At 41.0% G+C, this 21,874-nt stretch overlaps 1 protein-coding gene across 29 annotated transcripts in view; it reads right to left on the bottom strand.

Moving 5' to 3' along the window:
- The window catches only part of SLX4IP (SLX4 interacting protein), a 423,033-nt gene that overhangs the window by 350,123 nt on the left and 51,036 nt on the right, over positions 1-21,874 (bottom strand). For 24 of the 29 annotated variants that reach the window (XM_064415748.1, XM_064415754.1, XM_064415749.1 and 21 more), the window contains 6 exons: positions 21,009-21,086; positions 19,048-19,136; positions 6,422-6,534; positions 3,965-4,946; positions 2,177-2,315; positions 24-177 (listed from right to left, as the gene is read on the bottom strand). In XM_064415748.1, the coding sequence (XP_064271818.1) occupies positions 4,118-4,946; positions 6,422-6,534; positions 19,048-19,136; positions 21,009-21,086 (1,109 nt within the window). In that variant the 3' untranslated portion in view covers positions 24-177; positions 2,177-2,315; positions 3,965-4,117. Of the gene's footprint in view, positions 1-23; positions 178-2,176; positions 2,316-3,267; positions 4,947-6,421; positions 6,535-19,047; positions 19,137-21,008; positions 21,087-21,874 lie in introns of those variants that run through there. The other 5 variants (XM_064415751.1, XM_064415753.1, XM_064415742.1 and 2 more) reach the window with 3 other exon arrangements.

Genomic DNA, 21,874 nt, shown 5'->3' with positions numbered 1-21,874 from the left:
GCTCCTTAACCAGTTTGCTTTACCTTGGAAGCAGTTCTTCCCTCAGTGCTGCCCCAGCTGTCAGAATAAGCACTTCCAGCTCCCTGCAGGTTCAGCTGCAGCACTTTGATATCCTCTGATGAAAGGCTCCGTGCATGGCCGTTCCCTCAGCCCACATCTTCTCCTCCACCCGGGTTACTGCCAGCCAGTTTATGTTTATTAAAGGAGAAAAAAGCACAAAGCGAAGAAGTGAGGAGTGCCTTTTATTAAAGCTAATTTCTGAGGCCAACCCACACTTCCCACTGCTGCCAAAAAGGCTGAGTTATTGCCTCTGTTGCAGCCTGTTTGGATAGAGAACCTTTCCCTGGGTACTGACAAAGCCAAGGAGATACCTACTCCTGACATGCAAGCTGGGAGAGTCTATACATCACATCTTTCTTATTCCAATTGCAAACAGAAAAATATTTTCCCCATTTTTTTAATTTAGGAAGAAACCATTTTCTAGTCAAAAGCCAATGAGATGGTGATGTAAAATGCCAATTAAAACTTATCCAATGCAGTCCACATGCTGTGCAGTGAGAGGGAAGGCAGATCACACTGACCAAAGAAACGCCTTCAGAAGGTACTTAACACCTCACTTGGACAAAGCCTTCTGCAGAAAGGGAGGCCTGGGTGCTTACCTGGCAGGTAACACCAGAACCAGCACAAAGCTTAGTACCCACAAGATCCTGGGACACTTAAAGCCTTCCTACTGACCAGCACTGGGCAAGGGAGATTCCACATGAGCTGCTTCCTCTTTATAAACGATTATGTAAAAGGCTGGTCTAGCTTTTGGTATGTGTTTAACCATAGAAGTCCACTAAACAAATATTTTTAACTGCTTTGATGTAAATAATAATGGAAACTATCATCTGCACACATTAGAAAGTGTTTCACTAGGAAACAACTGTTTGATTATCAGCAAAAGCATAGACCAGATGAACCAGATGATTCATTAAAAATAATAACCCACCAAAGCTGGCTGGTTTAGGATAAAAAATGAACCAAAGATATTGTTTCTGTATACCTTACTTTTACAGAAAGGTATGCTAGTGCTGCTCAGAAGCAATTACGTAAAAAGAAAGCCAAGACTTGTAAACTACTAATTTTACTTCAGCTCAGTTTCCAGTTCCCTTTTTTCCCTCTAAACCTGATTTAGAAAATCAGGTTTGTGGTTCTAGAGCATGCCAGACCACACCTGTGCAAGTCCTCTGCGTGATAAAGAAAAAAGCGAAGTCTAAGAAGATGACCCTGGGCTCAAAGCAGAGAGAGGAGAGAGACACAGACACAGCCGGGGTGTCCCAGCACCCCCAAAGCACCACCAGGTTTGCAAAGGACTAGCTGGTATAAAAGTCCTGCTGCACAGACAAAAGAAAGCACACTTTTGAGCAGCAACACCTTCTAAAATCCAGAAACGGCTGTGAATTCAAAGCCTTTTCCCTAAACAGCTGCATTTCTGAGAGAATCCAAGACACAACTTTTGATAGTAACGAAGCTCAAAAATACACAGCTCCACAGAGCCTAGAACTTATCAAGACAGTAAGGACAAAAGGAGAGAAGCCCAGCTGTCTGTTCTGACTCTCCAGCCTCTAACACCCTCAATCAGCCTGACATCTCTCACTGTTGCATGACCACTGCTTTGAAAGGGAGACACTCCCAGGCATCAAGAAGAGATACAAAGAGCTTTTTAACTAACATAAGAAAATATCCTAAAGGAAAAATCAAGTGGTCTTACCTACAGAGACAATGGTTTAACCTAACTAAGCCCCCTCTAAATAATGACCTTCATTTGAAAGGGTGCAGGCAGGTCTGTTATTCAGTCAAGATTAAAACTAAATTGTAATTATAAGGTTAATACATATATATATAGACATATATATAGACATATATACATATATATATATACACACACATAATAACAGTGGTGATCAAAACTGGTTGATAAAAACTATGTGGTTGCCCTCTGGTTTCCGATACTTGAATTATCTGTGCTAAGACTTTAATATATACTATCAAATTATTCTAACTACTCTAATTTTTGTGATAAATGCTTAATTAAATATCCCTATACCTCTTTCAAGTCCCTCAAAAAAGATGCTTTTTACTCCCTTCCTGGCTCAGTATCTCCAGTGCATAAAAAAGACAACAGCAAACATACCTCAGGCTCTTCTTCCTCCAAACCAGGTTATTTGCAGCCTTGGTTTTGCTGGTACTGGGAAAGACCTTTTAGCAGAGCCTGGAGCTGGGTAAGGATTTGCAACCTGACTGCAAAGCACTGAGAAACATCACCCAAAGAGCTGAAAGAAAAAAGAGAACATGTCCTCCAGACACATGCAGAATCTTCTTCATTTGCAGCAAGAGCAGAAATCACTTCCAGCAGGAGGAAGCTGTACAATCAGCAGTGTCCTGCTGTCAGCTGCAGAGCTGCTAACTCTCATCAGGACCTGGGTTACACCACCAACTCTAATGCTCCTGGATGTGAATCATCTCCTTAACCTCAACGAGGAGATCCACAGCCGTAAGGAAATGTCACTGAGATTTTTCTAAACTACTTCACACAAAACCAGAGAGCACAGAATATGCTGAGCTGGAAGGGACTCCCAAGGATCACCAAAGCCCAGCTCCTGGCCCTGCACAGGACAGCCCAACAATCCTTCCTGTGCATGGGAGCGTTGTTCAAATGCCTCCTGAGCTCTGCCAGGCCTGGTGCAGTGACCACTTCTCAGGGGAGCCTGCTCGGTGCCCAGCCAGGGTCTGGGTGGAAAAGCTCTTCCCCATGTCCAAGCTACACCTGCCCTGACACAGCTTCAGGCCATTCCCTCAGGTGCTGCCACTGTCAGCACCCAGCAGAGATCAGTGCCTGCCCCTCCTGCTCCCCTCACCAGGAAGCTGTAGCTGCAATGGGGTCTCCCCTCAGTCTGCCCTTCTCCAGGCTGAACAACTCCTCACAGGGCTGCCCCTCAAGGCCTTCACCATCCTGGTGCACTCCTCTGGATGTCCTCAAGCACCTCTGTATCTTTTTTACATTCCAGTGCCCACAGTGTCCCCAGCCCTGGAGGCCAGAGCAGGGTGGGACAGGCCCCTCCTGGCTCAGGGGCTGTGCTCACACTGAGCCTGAGAATGATGAAAGAAAACGGCTTATACATTTATTCTACACATTAAAAAAGATAAGCATGGAATAAAAAAGGTTCATTTCCTTAGCTCATTAGCATTTAAATTTAAGAAGCAGTATGAACAAGCACTGTGAAATTAAAATTTATCTTAAAATAAGATTTAATTCTGGTATTACTTCCACGTGAAAACCAGCGTGTTGCCCTTGCACACAAGCAAGGCCTGATTTTGAAACATGTATCCATGAAGATGTGTATATATGTTTATATGTGAACTTCACCCAAGAACAATGTTTGCACATCCAGGTGTAAATACATAAATCTAAATATATAAAGGGAACCTTCATTTTCCCCCAAGACTGAATGCATGATGACTTGTATCCACAACATGGGCTAGAATTAAATGTTCATATCAAAACAACACAAGCAGAAACTATAGTTATTTTGAAACTTCTCTGAAGAAGTGGACCTCAAATCATCAGCCATTAATCCTGGTTAAGAGTTATTTGAAATAAACTTAATTTGCTTTATTGCTGTAAAGATCATGTTAGTAAACCAGGGATTTCTAATATAGAGGAAGGGTTAATTTTTTACTAAAATAAACTACATGCTCAGAATCAAGCAAGAGACCAAATAACTGCAGCTGCTAACAGATCACACAAGGAATTTTAACTTTTGCTGTCAGCAGCTGATATGACTTTTTAATAGCACTGAATATGTATAAATCTAAAATTTTGCTTAGTAAATATTATTTTGTAAGAGATTTTTCTTTCTATAAATATGATGATGACTTGTGCAATAATCATGACTAATTCCTAAAGACTTAAAAGGATTACCTTTATTACAGTGCCAAATGACTAAGATCCTTAGGTAACTAAATTTTCTTAATGTGTTCTCTAATTTTGATTTTGTATTTTTATTGTTTTCCATCATTTTGAATTGCTTCCTGCTCTTTGCTTAGGCACAACCTTGGCTGACCACCCATGCTATTAAGGCAGTATTTCAGATTTTGACTTCTTAAGCCTTCGCAGTTTTAACTTCCCGAGACCATTTTCCACTTCTTTTTTTCTTTTTTGGGAAAGCTTCTCTGAAGACACGGGGTGCAGTTCTAGACCTGATGTTGGCACTGCAGGCAGCTCTTCAGGGGCTGTGCTTGGCTCACTTTGGCTTGTCTGCACTCCACTGCTGCTCACAAAAAGAGACCAGGAGGGACTTTTTCTCAAAGTCAGTGACTTCTTGTCAACCACAGTCTTTGCCACGTCTTGCTTTGAAAACAACCTGGAATTAAGAGGTGTCTTCTCCTCGAGGAATGGACTCAAACAATGATCATCACACTTACTCATTTCTGTATTGATAGAAGTTAAAGGAGTCCCTTCAGAGGACACTTTTGTGAAATGCTCCAACTCTTCCTCTGAACCAGGGCTGTCGAGCTGAGCCTGTGCTCTGGTCACCCTCTGACTTTGTCTAGGAGCCGGCCGTGCTGTCCCAGAGCTGCAAGGAGGGCTCTCACTTAGCAGACTCGCCTCCGACCACTCCAGAGAGTGAGGTTTGTGCTGGCTGTGAACCTCTTCTGGCTCTCTCTGATGAACATCGTTTCTCTGCTCCAGCACAGGAAGCCCCAGGCTGCTCTCAGCTGTGTTTGTGCAGTCCTTCAGCAGGCCTGGGCTCCTACGTTTCACAGCAGACCGAGCACTGAGAGAAGTCTCACAGTCTCTGTTCTCTGTCTGTGAGTCTGCCCAGCCAAGATACACTTTCTTGGAGTCCTTGCTGATTTGAGGTTTGCTTGCACTACTTCTCCTTGGTTTTGTCCTCTTCACACTGCAATAAAAAGGAATTTTGTTTTTTAAATTAAAATGAACCTTTACTCCACTTACTCTACTTACGACTCCACTTACTGTTTTCCAACTCTGAAATACCACTTGGGCCACCCAATTTCTGAACATGGAAAACATCCCTGTGTATCATCTTGACAAGCAGCAGTGTTTGTCTAGTGTGGATCATATCAAGCGTTATCCATCTGATTTTCCACTGTGCTAGGGGAGAGCCCTATTTATTAATGACCAAGCCATGAAGGAGTGAGTTCACACTCTTTTCCAAGAGGCAGAACTGGATTCATTACAGATGTTAAAGGTCAACAGAGCAGAAGTATATTGAATTCCTTTCTGAACCGGCTAGATAAAATAGCATTTCCTAAGTGCCTAAATGATTGCAAACCATTCCCATACATCCCCATGTATAATGTATATCTGCAGGACAGAGGGGGCAGGCGGGAGAGGCAGTGAGTGTGCCTCTGTGTGAGAGCTCCTAATCTCTATTTTAGAATGTTCCTCTGGAATTTTTCCCAGGACATTTCAAAGCATTGCTTTAAAGTTAACCACTACTCATCTAGTATCAAGCCCATTCATCTGGCAAGGACTTAGGTAATGCAAGTAGATGATATTCTGAAAGGAATTACACAGGAAAACAGGATCACAAGGGACCTGAGGAGTGTCAGTACACAAACACTATCACACTCCTCAGCAGTGTGTTACCTATGGATCTGCATTTCACACAGCCCGTAAGATGAACTTTATACCTCAGTCCTGAAGCTGCATTTTGAGTCTAAAGACGTTGCTAGAGATGGCCCCAGGCTGATACCACGTTTTGCTGCCCAGCAGCTCCCAGGACAGCCCATCTAACTCCTGTCAAAGGGGCACATCCAAAACAGGTAGAGCTGGCATACCTCCAAAGCTAATCTCATTGCTAAAGACAACACAGATGAGACAACAGTGGTAAAAAGAAAAGTTGCCAGGGTGTGCAGCAAATCCCTGATTTCACAGGTGATTTGGGGCTGCTGGCATCTCCCACAAGTTGGGATGGAGTCCTGGTACCACATGAGCAGTGACAAGTTCAGCTGATCAGCTCATTCTCCCCATCCACTCCACCTGGGATACTCTTTAATTGTTACTATTGATCCAGAGTCTCAAAATGAACAACAAAAAAAATATTTGTGAAGTGTTTTTCACCCGATTCAAGCATCATATATTTATTTTGGCTCAGAGCTTCATTCAAGGAAAAACAGCCTGTTTTGACTCTGCCTAGTGCTATGTGTGACATCTATGTGGGTTGTAATAGCTTTCTCCACGCTGTAAAAAACAACAATCATTTTATGTGCTTATCCACACTACAGTAGTAATCTTTCAGTAATTTAAAACAATCTTTTGTAAAGTAGCTTATATTAGTTAAAATTCTATATTATTTAAAATTTTATTTCATAAGCTAAGTTCAAAAGTTTATAAAGAATAGTGGCATACATTTTTCTCAGGATGTCTCGCTTTATTTGCTCACTCAGACTAATCTTACGCTTCTTGTTCTCAGCAGATTCAGTAAAATATTCAGACGTCCCATTGGAAAGTTCTTCTTTCTGCTCCAAAAGAAAATACAGGTTTAAAGCATGACACATCAAAATATGATTATCCAACAGAAAGTTCCATTTCTAATACTAAGATTTACAGCTGTTCTTTATTATTTTGATCTGAGCAGTCTAAAAGAAACAATTATTTTTAATATTTTAATATTTGGGAGTCTAGTCAGTTCTCTCCCCTTGACTCCCAAGCAACATATTTCATATGCTAAAATACACCGCAAACAAACAGGACTGCAGTGCAAAGGATGTAGCTTTCCAAACCATCTGAGGAAACTGTTGGCAAATATTTGACATCTTTGTGGCTCAAACTGTGACAAATGCCAGGAATCTCTCTTGCAGACAGGAGCACGCTTGTCAGTTTTTTTCTGAAGAGACTGACTGGCGCAGTGGTCTATACACTTATTCTCAGAGGAATTCCCATAATTTTCCATACTTAGAAAAAAACATACACAGCGTTATTTGCTCATTGAACAAGGCAAGGGTTAAAACTTTTTATTCTAACATTTAAACGCTTGCAGTTTGTAGTGGTTGGCTACTACAGGACAACAGGGGAATTCTTTCTGGTCTCAGCTAACAGCAGCACCATCCCTTTATATAATACGAGGTTGGGGCGAGCGGGAGGGAAGGAAAATGCTCTTTTTCTTCAAGCTGGGAGCACTTCCCTTCACAATGAAACAATCTCAATCAAAGAAGGGCTATTTGCTGATTTCACTATTAACTACCACACACTTCCAAAGAAGTATTACGTCTGAGGCTATGGAGGCGAGGAAGAAGAAGTGGTGAAGTCAAGAGGAGAAGAGGCTTTGTGCATCTCCTTGTCTTTGAGAGCACTTTTCTCCCTCAGCCTCCACGATGCAGCCTCTGACGGCTCCCCAAACACAGGGAGCTCCAGCCCACTCCTTGGGGAGGCACTGGAACCAGGTGGTGTGGAAGAACTGAGGGACACAGAGACAGCCAGCAGAGGCACAAAGCCACAGCCTGTACACGACCCCTGCCTGGAACAGCCCTTGGGAACCTGTCACTTAGGGGAAATTAAGCCCTGCCCATTTATATTTCTGTTTTAGAGGAGAGGGCAGGGGGGACCTCCATGCTTTTTCCAGAAGAAATAGCCAGCAAAAACAGCTTCTTATTTTGCAAGCAGAAGGAGGGCAGTCAGGCAAAGAAGTAAAGCCATTTTGGCACTTAAAGCTACAGCTGTTCTGCCCTTCCTTTCAGAGAGACAAGTTACACAAATGTGCACACTGAGCCAGGCATGAAGTTCTGTCCACGTGTGGTGTAAGGAGTGTGTTTACAGCAGGCAGAAACACATGGAGCATACATGCAATGTGATCCCAGCCTCAGAAATCAAGCTTAACTAGTTTAATCTGAGGGATTAATTGCTGCTTCTATTCTTGCTGGAGGTAGATTCCCCTAATTTGACTAAATATATTTTCATACTTTTAATACTAAGCCATTAAAGAATGAAATACTACTAAGATATTCGAGCCTTATGCTTATTTTAAGAGAAGGCAGAGACTGCAAAGTCTGTAGAAACTATTTTGATTTCCAGTAACAGCCACACAACTTGGAGGCTGAAGGCTCTTGCACAATCACCCTGCATCAAAGCAGCTGGAGAGCACTCGTACTTGGCCGGAGAGCCCGAGCCCATCTGAGCTCCTGCTGGGTGGAAAGGGGTGAGGTTAATTCTGGTAAACCTTCAGCCCCCAGCACGCCGACCGGGCCAGGATCAGCAGCCCACTCAGGCAACTCTTGCCACTGTGATAGGCAATGCATGGAAAGGAGCCCTTGGTCCCAAACCCAGGGAGGGCTGGGGCAGCTCCTGTCCCCTGTACTCCCTACTGCAGGTAAGAACAAGCCCCAGCTCCGACCTGCCTCTGACTCCGGGCCCTGCAGGACTGGGTCGTGCCAGGCTGTGAGGAGCAGACCCTGCAGAGAGGCCAGGATGACAGAATCACAGCGCTTGTGAATTGAGTCAGGCTGGAGCTAATGGCCCCAAGTTGCAGGGCTAACACATTCCCTCACTGCGCTGTCATCGACCTTCTGTTTTGCTCACAAATAACTTATCACACAAAGCAGTGACAGAAAGGGTTAAGGCATCAAAAAAAGTAAAAATCAAAATGATTTATATGTGAAACACTTCTGAACATGCCCTCTAAGTACAGTAGATTTTCCCCTCGGAACCACACCCTGTAAGTGCTGTATTTTGAGAGCTGAACAATTAACATAAGGCATATGAGTCAGGCTCTGAAAGACTCTGTGGGAACCAGAGAGCCTTTTGCTATTAGTAGTGATGTAAACTCCCTAAGGCTGGAGTAAGTCCACAATAGAAGGCAGAGGGAGTCATAAATAACAACAGTGGGCACTCCATATACTACTAAGACACACAGCCATTATTGGTGATACTTCCTTTATTTTCTTTATTAGACTTAATAATTTTAGTTAATTAAAAAAAAAAAAAAACAAAACAAAAAACATACTGTCTGTTTTGGGAATACTATTTATTTCCTATGGGAACTTCAGGACTTGCTAAAGAAAGAAAAAAAGCTAATCTGCTCTCATCCTGTCTAGTAATCCCAGATTCCTTTTAGACAGAGAAATAATTAAAGAAAAATATTCCAGGCATAAAAGGGAGGACAGCAGAAGCAGACATCATATAAACAATGACACCATGACAGAGAAAAACATCAAAGCACCGCCAGACTTGCGACTCGACTCTGAAAGAGCTGCAGGGAGTGGGATCGCTGCTAACAAATTAAAACCACATTTCTTGGCAAATTGTTAAAGACAGACATATTTACATTTGTATAGAGACTGGGTGGGCACAAAAGATTAAAATGCTTCTCTAGCCCTTGAACTGCCAAGTTCTATTAGAAATATGTGCTCTTAAAATCCCAGGGTAAGCTCAGTCCTCTTTGGCACTGAAACTGCAGAGAAGGGCCCACAGAAGTGACGCTCGCCAAGTCTTACTAGCCTACCTGCTCATGACACTGGCCTCCCCAAACTGAATTCAAGGTCCTTAATACTTATCCAAAGAGATGTTTGGGGGAAGAAAAACCTCTATCAAAACCTACAGAGAACTATCAGACATGGTGCTAGGCACAGAACATACTTCCTTTTTAAAAATTTTTATTTAAAGGTTTATATTATAAACCTTTATAATATAAAGGTTTATAATATAAACCTTTATATTAAAGGTTTATCAAATTGAAGATTGTCTTTTTTTTTTCCTTTTTTGTTTTTGGCTCTTTTACTCTACCTACTACACACACAAGCTGAAATAGAAACCCTCAGAACTGTAGAAGTGGCATTCACTGCCCTCTCCAGCTCCCTCCAGGCCAGCTGAATTCAGCAGTACAGCACTAAGTGTCTGTTAAAGAACTACCCAGGGACGGGCACTTGCAAGGGACCCTTCCCCTGAAGAGGAACTCATTACCCTGAAGCAGAGTGAAAGCTTTGGCCTTGCCAGCATGACAATATACTCATACAAATACTCTTTTCTTTTTTTTTCTTCCAGTCTAATACTGGGTTGAAAGAAAATTTTCAAAGTGAACACTGCTGCCCCCCTGTCCTGCCTCTCTGGTGTCATGCTTGCTAGTTGTTTCTCGCTCTTCTCAGTGCCACAAGCTTATGTACCAATAAAGGAAGACTAAGAGACAATTAAATTTCATGCCTGGTTCCCAACCCCATAATAGAAAACACAGTTTTTAAAATGCATTTATCAATGTGGCTCATCAAAAATACTCAACAGAATACATCAGCGGGTTCAAGAAATCAATTTTTATATCATGGTGGCAAAAGGGAGGGGATTAAAAAGACAGTAATATAGGCAAAGCTACAAACCAAAGTATTATCCCTGGTCCATACAATAAAACTAAAATCAGTGAAATGAGTAAGACAGAAACACTTATTTAGGGGAGCTTTATGTAAGCTTGCAATTGGATGATTTCTCTCAGTGCCATTCTAAGCTGTATCATGAGCTCTACCATCAAAGATAACCTTTAGGTTTCAGAGGGGTCCTGACAGATGACAGACAGATGAGAGAGGTCAGACAGGACTCCTTCCAATCTGATAAATAAAAAGGCTCCTTAAAGCAAGCGAGGAGGCTTCTGAGGGAAGGATGAATCAGACATTACAATCTAACTGATAAAAAAGTGACAGAGGCAGGACTTTGGGTCTCGTCTCCTGCCCTCTCCCAGCCCACATGAAGGAAAATCTTCCCACAGTTTCAAGATGCAAATTTTTTTGCATTTCCAATGTAATGATGCATCAGTCCTGGCAGTTCTACGTATGAACTCCAACCACATCACAAAACACTTGCAGAAGTTTTCCAAGTACAGAAATGGATATTATTCTCCACCTGAAATACATTTCCTTGATCAGATTTGTGGAATATTGCTCTGCATTTTAAAGTTGACTGTCCTGCTGTAGAAGTCAGTAAATTCCAGTAAAAACCATTAAAGTTACACTGGAATACTGGTGTTGCCTTTGAAATAAGTATTTTTAAGGAATGCTGGTGGTTTTCAAAAACACTCCAATTTCAGTCTTGAAAAGAATGTAACAACCAGGCAAACTGCATCTGTTCAGGAGGAGCAGAACTGTTCAACCTTCCCATGACCTAGCATGGAAGGCAAAATCAAACTCCTGGGTCAGCACAGTCTTCACCATCTACCACCAAATTCCTTTGAATGTGACACCACAGATTTTCAGATCTGCTCCTCAGGAGACCCTATGGTCTGTACTATTTAGTCCAAGCACTGGCCCAGTCTGTTACAAGCCCCTGTGATACATATTCCACTTTCTCAAAGCACAACGTGTGAACCCAAGTTTCTCACTCAATACATAAGTCCTGGCAATCACAAACATTCCAAAGGTCCCCCAGGCATCACCAGATTAGCTTAAAGCATATGACTTCTGTGAGGAAAATGCCTTCTTCCTTTTGAACTATTTGGTTCAGACTTTAACTGTATTTCACATATAGGAGGAATCCCAGACTGTTCTAAGAAATTCAGAGCTCTCTAGATTTGCATTTGAACACCCACTAAAGAAGAGAAAATAGAAGAATTCCTGCTGTAAATGGCAGAGAACAAATGAAATGTGATTCTTCCTAAAACTTAGAGCTGCAGGAAAGCCTTTCTATAAATTCAGACCTATGTGTAACACAGGGAGCAAATACCCATCACACTTTCTAAAGGCACAGAAGTGCTCCCGAAGCAACTGATTTATTTACACACTGAGCAGCACGTGACACAGGCTGTGTGCATTTGCTTGAAGGCAAGAACTGCTAAAATTAATGTTAAGTAATTGAGCTATTAATCATTCTGATTTTGTAGACTGATGCTTCAAGACTCAGATTCTATCTTCAGAGAAAGTGTCCACTGATAAGAATTGGAGGAGTAGACAACAGCTTTTCAACCAAAATAACTTCTCTCAATGAGACTACAGAAAAATCGAAAGCATATTGACAGTGAATTTTTACCTTTTTAAAGGAAACCCATGTCTAATAAGCATGCATCTTCAGCCAGCCACTTCCATCAATTTTTAGGTTCCTGACTCCAGTAATCATGAAAGAGGACATGCATGCTAGACACATATTTCATACTTGGAAGATATTTTTATAAAATAAGGGAATAGCAATTTTCTGTGTTGCTTGACCCCTTTCTCCAGCTTACAAATCAAGAGAGAATATGTGGTTCAGGCCCTCCTGTAGTCCTGTACTACAGCTTTTCACAGCTTGGCATGAGGATCCTCTATGTGCCTACCAAACCTCACTGGGTATGGGGTCAGCCAGTGCAGATGTCCCTCAGCATCAGCCACCAGCAACACTGCAGCAAACTTTGCACTTGTCCTTCCAGACACAGCACGGGTTATATGGCATAAGGGAATACTCCTTGGAGCACATGACGTATCCAGTGTGATTCAGATGCCCAACACTTGGATACTTACAAGAAAAAAATCTGGGAAAAAAATACATCCATTTTCTGCTCTTTTCTTGTTTTTATGCAATTACAATATGCAGTAACACCTGGAGGAGATGTTGTAAAGAGCAACTAATACTCTTGATCTCACCAGTTACACAAAACCAAAATATGCAAAACAAGAATAGCACAGCTCAGGAAATAATTACTGTTCAACAATTTAATGTTTTAGCTTGGTTTCCAAAACCAACGCCAGTACCACCACCCTGAAAACCCCCAAGACTTCTGAGTCCACACTGGGGATCTGTTCCTCCAAATAATTTCACATCATTACAAATTGTTCAAAAATCCTGCTGTGAACTTTACCATCATATATTTCACTTTCCTGTTCAGTCCAGGTATGGACTTGCCATTAGTTCTAAGAGATTTCTGCTGAAGACTGAGGAACAGATTGCTCCTTAAAACAATTTCTTAAAATCCTGTCAAATATTCTTTACTCAACAGGAATATCAAGAATTATTATCAAAACCTTAAGTAAGTTAAACCCTTTCAAATCCTAGAGCTATCAAAATCTTGCAGATGCACCACAGCTAAATAAAATCTTTAGCTCCCCGCAGCTTTAACATGATCCCTGCCAGCCTTCCCCCTGCCCCCTCTACCAGGGGTGCCCGTCCTCTCCAAGCCTGCAGAGAGGAAAGAGCAGAGAATCAGGTCAAATCCACATGAACCACCAGCATAAGCTGTGACAGCAACACTGAGAGGGGAGAGGGAAATGAGGGAGGTGAAAGGATGATGACAGATGATAATATCTTAAATAACCACAAGGCTTTGACAAATGGGATCTTGTGAACGCTGCTAAGTAGTGAGATTTAAATCAACTGGAGCACTCATATAAAAAGCAGCTACCAAAATGAGTAAAAGATTACTCAATTTGTCCCTACTTTTTGAGGATTGCTTCATATGGAAATCATTTACAACCTTAATAATTTATACTGCAGCTACAGGACCATCTATATTTCTGCTCTGCTTCACCTGATTTTGCATAATGAGGTACACTTTTATTGAGGATGTATTCCACTTACTTGTTGGCTTTAAGGCAATAAATATTACTTTTTATTTCATTCCATACATACTCTTAATATTCTGTCTGCTTTTCAGATAAATAATGCCACGGAACAAAGTTTTCCCATCAATTCCTTGCAGCAATATCTTGACCTTTTTCCAGCCATCACACAGTTAATTCACTCAGCAGTTTGCATGAGCACAGCAATTGCTCTTTTCAGTAAAAATACTGTGCATTTATCAACAGATGATTTTCATTTACAGTGCCTCTCTACCCAGCTCTGGGAGGTTTCTCTGAAATTCTCCAAAGCCTTCTCTGGTCTTGACTAATTGAAATAATTGTGTCAGTTTTCATTTCATCATTTGTCCACTTCTCCAGATAGTTAATGCAGCTGTGAGATGCTGCCATGCAGAAAATAAATCAGTTTGTAAGCTGAGAGAAGAAACTGCAACAAGTTCAGACAAATCTCACTGAGGCAATTCCCAGCATCACCGCTCTCAGGTCTCCTCCCTCCCCTTGTGCAGGAGGCTCCTGCCCCACTCAGAGCTGGCAGAAGGGAGCACACACACATGCCCCAGCTGCTCCCAGCCAGGGAAGCTCGGTGTGCCCGAATCCAGACTGTGATACCCAGGAAGATGAGATGCAGGCACTCAGCCCTGCTGGCAGGCGCTGCTGCAGGAGTGGGGACCTCCAAGGAGAAGAGGCAGACAGCTGGGGCAAAAGGGAATGCTGTAAAGCTGCTGTAGCTTTCTGTTTATGACCGAGGCAAAGACTTCAGGATCATTCCTCTCAGATGCACCTTCTCGGAGACAGCAGCCTAATGACTGAAGCTAATTGAAAGCCACACCAACAATGAAAGGGAAGTCTCACCCTTACCCAACACGTGGTCCTGCCAAGGTGCAACACCGAAGGATCTGACTGAAAGTGAACCACACAAACAACAAAAATCCAAACCAAAAACACCCCTTGTTTTCAGAGGCACCACTGAATGACCCCAGCACTGACAAACACTGAAGACAAGAATGCCCAGGGAAGTGAAGGCAGGAGGAGCAGAGAACAGGAAGGATGAGTAGCAAAAAAGTGACAGAAGCTTGAGGTGTCAAAAGTGAAAACTCACCCAAGCAATTCTTTGCCAGTTCCACTAATGTGGTGTTTGGATAAAGTTCATTAGTCTCCAGCTTCACCTCTCTATCTTTTTGAAAGAAGTAGTGAACCCTGTTCATATTTTACCAACTACAGCTTATTGTTTTTCTCCTGTTTACTATAGTAACTGAAAATAATTCAGCACCTTATCTAAAATCCCAGAAAACTAGATTTCATAAAATTCAAAAAGGACAGTGACATAAAAAAGTCAGCAGCAAGACAAATACTACAAGAAATGTAACATTAATGTGTTGTGGCTGTTACTTTCAAACCCAGGTAACTCAGCTGCTACCTAAAGGCTGCTTCGGCTCCATTCATCCAAAGCCTGGCTGTGTGCTCTTGCAACATTTTTTTGCATCACAATTGGCAAGTGTGTGGGTACAGGATGAGTTGGTTCAGTGAACTGACATGATGGAAAACTAATCCTCCAATAAAAAACAGAGAAACTTCACAAATAAATCATTTTCTGCTAGATCAAGTCAATGAATTAATTCATTCTCAGCTGAAGAATCACTTGGTCCATTGTACCCAGAAAGGAAAGGAATATGTGGCTGGATGTAGAGGGGATGTGGAGTGACCTTTTCAGTAGCAGCCCACCAGCACAGCACTTCACTGTAATATTTTATACACATATATAGATATACAAACACACCAAGATTTGTACTTACAGTGTGAATTGTGCAATTCTATTTCACAGCATTTCCTTCTTCCCCTACCCAATCTGATATCACTTAACAATAAGTCTTTAAAGCATTTAAGATAACTAAATTTCACATGAAGTCCTGTACTAATCTTTACAAATTGCTGCTATCTGAAGTTTTCATTCTACATTCCAACAGACACACTATTCCAGCAGCATACACTCTAGTGGGACAGATCTGTTAATTACAGCTAAGTTTTGTGTTTGCATGAAAGAACCAGAAGCCTCTTCCCAGCATAACCCTGTCACTAAGGCTCTTAGGAGTTTTAAGAATGAGACTTCTCTAATGCTCCTGAAAAGTACTACAATGACATAATTTACAAATCAGACAGGTATCAAGAAGATGAAATAGTTTATTTCCCTCCTGGGGATTTAAAAAAGCACTGGGCACATCTTTAGCACTTTTTTCCTCCATGTGTACCTGTGAAGGGGTTGTTTTGGTTGGTTTGGTTTTTAAAGAGCAATGGTCTGCTGGAACAGAATCTTTATTTTTGTCTAATATTCTCTGTAACTTAACAAGGCTCACTGGAAACCCCAACACCTTTTTAATAAGACAGGATCTCCTACTGCTCACTTTCTTTTGTGATGTTACTCAAACAGTAATTTCAGATTTCCACTTTAATACCATCCTTAGCTTAACCTCCTTCATGCTTTCCCTAGAAGTGCTTCCTCTCATAGATTCTGGTATAAAGCCGATGTGGTTATCAATGAATACTCCATTGTTTGCACATTTTCAAATGCTCATAAGCCTTCCACCCATTTCCACTGTTTCCCCAGATAACCCATTTCCAATTTTCCATTTTAGCTCCCTACAGAATAATAATCGAGAAAATGTCATCACTGACAGAGATGACTAATCTCTCCAGAGCTCTTGTATATTTCCTTGGGTTTCCTCTTTTGCCACGTTCCCAAAACTGTCTTCTTTTTCAAGATAAAACTATTCAAGATTGCAAACACAGTTTGGTAAAACAGGAAACAATGGCTTTATGTTTAAACTTGGCATTAATCACTCAACCCATTCTTCCATCTTTTCCTTAAGACTTCCAATTTGCTTCCGTAATTTCAATAACTTGCTATATTGTTTCTTTACTAGAGATTTCCCTTCTTCCAAAATGCTTATTACTGCCTGCAGCCTGAGTTTTAAACATAGCCACAGACAAAGCCGTTTATAAATGCATCCTAGAAAATTACATATCGATAGATTTTCTTCTGTTTTGCTTCTTAGAGGTGCCCTCAAATATTTTATAGGTTTATGCTTAAATCTAATTTGACCGAGAGTTGTCTACTTAGTCTTACATGAGGCATCACAGAAGGATTAAAATTGGTTCTCCCAGCAACTGATGCTGAGGTTTGTGCTTGTGAATATCTCAAAAGCAATCTAATTGAAATCTTTCCTATGGTGCAGGAAAAAAATTTCATTTCATGGCTGGCTACATCCCTTGAAACTCGTTGTTTAATCGCAGCCTATTCCAGAGATACACAAAACAGCCTAAAAAGCAGAGAAAAGGCAAAGAATGAAGGGCTGAAGACAGGTGAAGGACCAGAGTTGTGGTCAGTGAAGGAAATGAGCACCAGGCTGACATAAAACCTGTTCCAAGTAATGGGAAAGGGGAACACTGAGCCTGATTTGTCTTGACAGAGCTCAGGAATGAAAGCTTGACCTAGACCATAAACCAGCATAAAAACAGTTTAAAAAATACATAATCACTACGTCTTGACTAGGTCAATAACAGTCACAGCAACACAGGAAAGTGACAAAATCTCCATTAACGTATGGTTAACTACTTTTATAAAACACAAACAGGCCCTCAAATCCAAGGGTGTGAGCTGATTAAAGGTTTAAAAGAACTTGCATCCAACACTGTGGCACTATTCAAACCCAAACAACATGGAGAAGAAAACAAAACACAGCCTCATTTTCAGCCCATGACAGGATCTGCAGAGTGTATCAACAGAAAGGTCTTCTGGGTGGTCTTTTGTAGGGCAGAGTTTAGAATTCCAGCCTACTCATGGCTCAACTGCATGGAGAAAAGCAGGCACACACAAAGTGCAGATTCTCTGCCTTTCTTTTGGAGTGCCAAAAACTTGAAAAACCCTCAGTGGCAATCAAACACTCCCCCGGTCTGGCAAAGTACTCAGCTGGAGTATATGACAAATCTGGTACTAATGTGCATTAGGAATCCTGCAACAACTAAACAGTCTGGAGTGGACCTTTTAAGTGAGAGTGGTAAGAATTAAACAGATGCTCCAAAACATTTGCTGAGGGTCTGCTCCCATCTTGCCAAATTCTTCCAATCAGGGAAGATGCTTAGGGCTAACTTTCTCTTACTTACTCCCTCCTCCCAGCACACTACACTGCCCATCCCAGCAGGGCTGTGCACACACACTGCATCTGTAAGCAAAGCAAACTCCCAAGACTTTATTGTTGGTTAGGTTATCAGCTCATGAAGAGACGTTTTCTTTTTAAATATGAAAGTGTTTAAACTTGCCTTTTAAACAACAAGGAGCTTCCACAGATCAAGATCCAATTTTGATATAGTCAATTTTTTAATTTGCCTTCTCCTTCCCACAAAAGATCACAAGAAAAACAAAAGAAAACGTCTCAACTCTTATTTTATGGAAAGATGAAAAATACCAAATGAGGGAATTGGATATCTCTGAGCCTTAAGAGTTACTTAAGCAAGAAGAAACCCCATAATTATTTCTCAGTCAAAACGCAGAGACAGAATTTTCTACTTCAAGCATTAAGTAGTTTTCAAGACAATACTGAAAAAGTAATAATTTTCCAAAGAGCAAAGTACTTCTAGAGCAGGGAGATAGGTTTTTTTCTGAGAGTGCAAAAATAATGTGCTTGATTCTTTGACACTTAAGGGTATGTAGCAAGTTAGGAACTGAAACAAGAAAATCTGTATTTAGCATTACAAATATGAACACCCTAGCTGGTATTGGAAAAAAAAAAAAGGAGTCGAATGAGTAAAAGAAAACACATTTTTTCAAGGGTCAAATACACTTTAATACATGTAAGATCAACTCCTAAAATCCACCCAGACCTTGGGGTGTAATTGTGACCCTCAGTGTGAGCCACAGAGCGGCACCTGGGCCCATGTGAGCACTCCTGAGACAATCAGCACTTAACTGCAGGATAAAATTCAGAAGCCTTTGACCCTGGTGAAGCCTTCAGGATGAAATATTTAAGGAGAGCTGCTTTTGGTATTTAACCACACACCAGTGCCTTTTCCTCCATAAATGTATGGGGATTTTTTTCCCAGCAGGGCCAGCACTGATCCGCTTGAGCTGCTGCGCAGAACAAGTGCTAAGAAAACAGACAAGAAACCCAAGGACTTTACAAACTTAGCTACATTAGAATTTTGGAGACTAAAACGTTACAAGGAAAATATAAAGATAAAAAAGATCCTTAAATCAAGGTGCTAAAGTCCTACCCAGCTTTCTAAACACATGGTCTCTAAGACTTATAAAGCTCAGAAAATGCTGAGCTTTCAAAATTCCCATTTCTGCCTGCCTTAGGCTCATTTCAGGATGCCCTTTTGAATAGTTTGGCTCAATTGTTCATGTGACTTTCTGGTGCCAAGATGACAGTAACAAATACTTGCATAACTACATCTATATATAAAAATATTTGCTCTGTTTCTATTAAAAACCCCCAAAAATTTAGAGAACAGTTTTGTACCTACCAATACACCATCGTCACATGTCCAAGCACTTGGATCAAAGTCAAGTTTGCTGACACAAACGATAAATTTCTCTGGAAACACACGGAGCTCTACACAAAAAGAATTGAAAAGAGGATTACAAAAATCATAACCACTTTCAAAACCACTCATAACAACATACATGTTATTTTAGTACACAAAATTACTTGTTTTTTTTAATTGCACACTAACTCATTTAATGCAACTCTTGCTTCTCACCAACTCTCTTCTACATGCCACCCCTCCTTTTGTTTTGTTTTTATAAAGCATTCCAAAAAATCAATAAGTAGAATAAATTGAGTTCCCAAGAGGACAGTCATGGCTGCACATTAGTCCACCTGCACCCCTGGACAGGAAGACCAGACAGAACCAAGAGACAAACCACTTAACAAGGATTTCTTTTGTGCTCTTCTGGTGAGGAGTCTTTTCATCACAAAAGCTGAACATCAGGTTTGTAGCCCAGAACAACATTCAGCCAGGGCTTGGCATCAAACCTCAGCATAAAGCCAGGGCACAGAGTTTCACACTCTGGCTGCAGAGATTTTTGAAGTCATTAAACAAAGTGGTTAACTACTACTGAATTACACATTTTACTCATGATCACATGGTTTGTTATGAACACAACAAAGTTTCTGTTTACAAAGGATTGAAAATTGAAGGGTTCTCAGATTAGAACAGACAAGACAAAGCTTTGTTCAGTACCTGGCAATGCTATGGGAAGAGCACAGATGGATATTTTCTTGCTTACATATGGAATTATTTCCAGATCAGTATCCTCATATTTTCAGCTCTGATATTTTTTTTGTTTTTGCTGGGTTTTGTTTTTATAAAAAGAGAATTTAAAATTTTTTTAAGTTTGTTATATTTCAGGATGAAGCCGTAACACTCTGTTTTTATGGGACAAGAAAGAGACAAGGCTTGCAGAAAAAAACCTATGAGATTGATCTCACAGATTTTTTTTTTTGTAGAATTGAAGAGTAGGGCAAGTTGCTTCCAGTAATATGCTTTTATAGTTACATTTTATAACAATCTCATCTGCTGGCTAGCAAAATGCAGGTATCTTTAGGTATTCATTGATGCTTTAGAACAGTTCAAATTTAATAGACAGCAAACAGTGTTGAGATTCCAGTGCAGACACTCTGAAATTCTGTTCTAACAGGACAAGTTTGATGAAATAAAGTCAACACTGATCTCTTCAGCCAATATGGACTTAGAATACAAACAGTTGACATTTGAAGACAAATTTAAACATTTATGAATATTATGAATGCCTACAAAAGCAATAAATTATGTTAAAATATCCATTCAATTATTCAGTATTGTTAAGGACTTTGCTTTTTTCCGTTTAATGCCGAGAGTACAGAGCAGAGGGCAGTGATCATTACAGCTCCTTTGCATTGGTGTTGGCAGGAGAGGATTGATTTCCTTCCTTCCAGAGCATCCTGGCTTGAGAGAACATGAAGAGGAGACGTGGTGCAATGACATCACCGACGTCAGGATGGTACAGGTGTGTGGAGAACGAAAGCCTTTCCTGCATACACTTGTACTGCACGTTGATGTCACAAGACACTCCAGCAATAATGGAGTGATTCATGCTGCAACCTCTGCTTGATTCACCCTGCAGAGACTCAGGAAAATGCTGAGTCTCGTCATACTTACAGAATTTGGTGAGGCTTAGCTGATTACCCTGGGGCAAGGCATACACAAATTTAAAATTAAGTTAAAAAAAATCCATCTTATCTCAAGAAACATTTCTCTTTTTATTTTTGTTGTTGTTTCCAGGAAATCTTCTTTTTCAAATGCAAACCAAAAAAAAAAAAACCCACCACAAAACCCAACCTCTGCAAGCAATTTTGATTTAAGTAGATGAAAATCTGACAGTGTCTTAGCTATGTTCCCTTTCTTTCTCCTGTAAGTAGCTCTGTAAGAAACTGATTTCTTACCACGATAATGTTTCCCTAGAGCACAACGGAGATTAACCCATCTCTTCATAAAGTAGGCAGTAATGTGCAAACTGTTGGCTGCAACATAAAACAAAGGGATAAGATTAAGTGTAAGGGTATCTTGGCCATTCTGGTCTCAGTGTTGCACATCTGCTAAGACTGGATTGAGAGAAAGCAGAGGTAGCTCAACGAGACAAAGGAAAAAGTAACTTGAATGGAATATTTTTCAAAAGAAACTGACACTTATACTGAAGTCTGAAGAAATTAGTGCCTGAAACAGAGCAAAAATCTAGACAAACTAACAACCACCAAGTTCTGTAACCCAACCACAGAAATTAAATTAATTAATTGATCAGAGGTGTCATTTGCTTAACAGTGTGGTGTCATGGCCACTTAATAGTGCGGTGTCATGCTTTCAAACACATTCCAACAGATATCCATTTTCTTAACCACCTTCTAGAGGAAGGTGACAGACCTGGTAAGGGGGAAAAAAAGGTAAATACAAGGAAACCCAAGCATGAAAGGGCTCGGTGCTACAGTTCCATTGAATGAGGTGAGAAATGGCCACATTTGAACTCTTCAGTATGTACAGCAGCCCGAGCTGGCCTGGCTGACTCAGCAGGTACCTGTAACCTTCAGAGGCTTTTGCACTTTCTATTCCAAGCATGACAGAGATCCTTGTGCATTAGCAGGGTAGGGAATAGACAGATTCTACTATGGCTGAGAAAGTATTAGGACATCAGCTTTTACTTTTGTTCTATTTCAATTCCCAAATGACCCTGGTAAATCAGTTCGCACTTCATTCATGAAGGTATTTAGCAACCCGACTCCCACTGAAAGTGCACAAGCTGACACCTGTGACTCAT

This window comes from Passer domesticus, chromosome 3, assembly GCF_036417665.1.
Source record: "Passer domesticus isolate bPasDom1 chromosome 3, bPasDom1.hap1, whole genome shotgun sequence".
NCBI lineage: Eukaryota > Metazoa > Chordata > Aves > Passeriformes > Passeridae > Passer > Passer domesticus.
The sequence above is the reverse complement of the archived record's forward strand: the minus strand, read 5'-3'. Positions and strand labels throughout refer to the sequence as shown.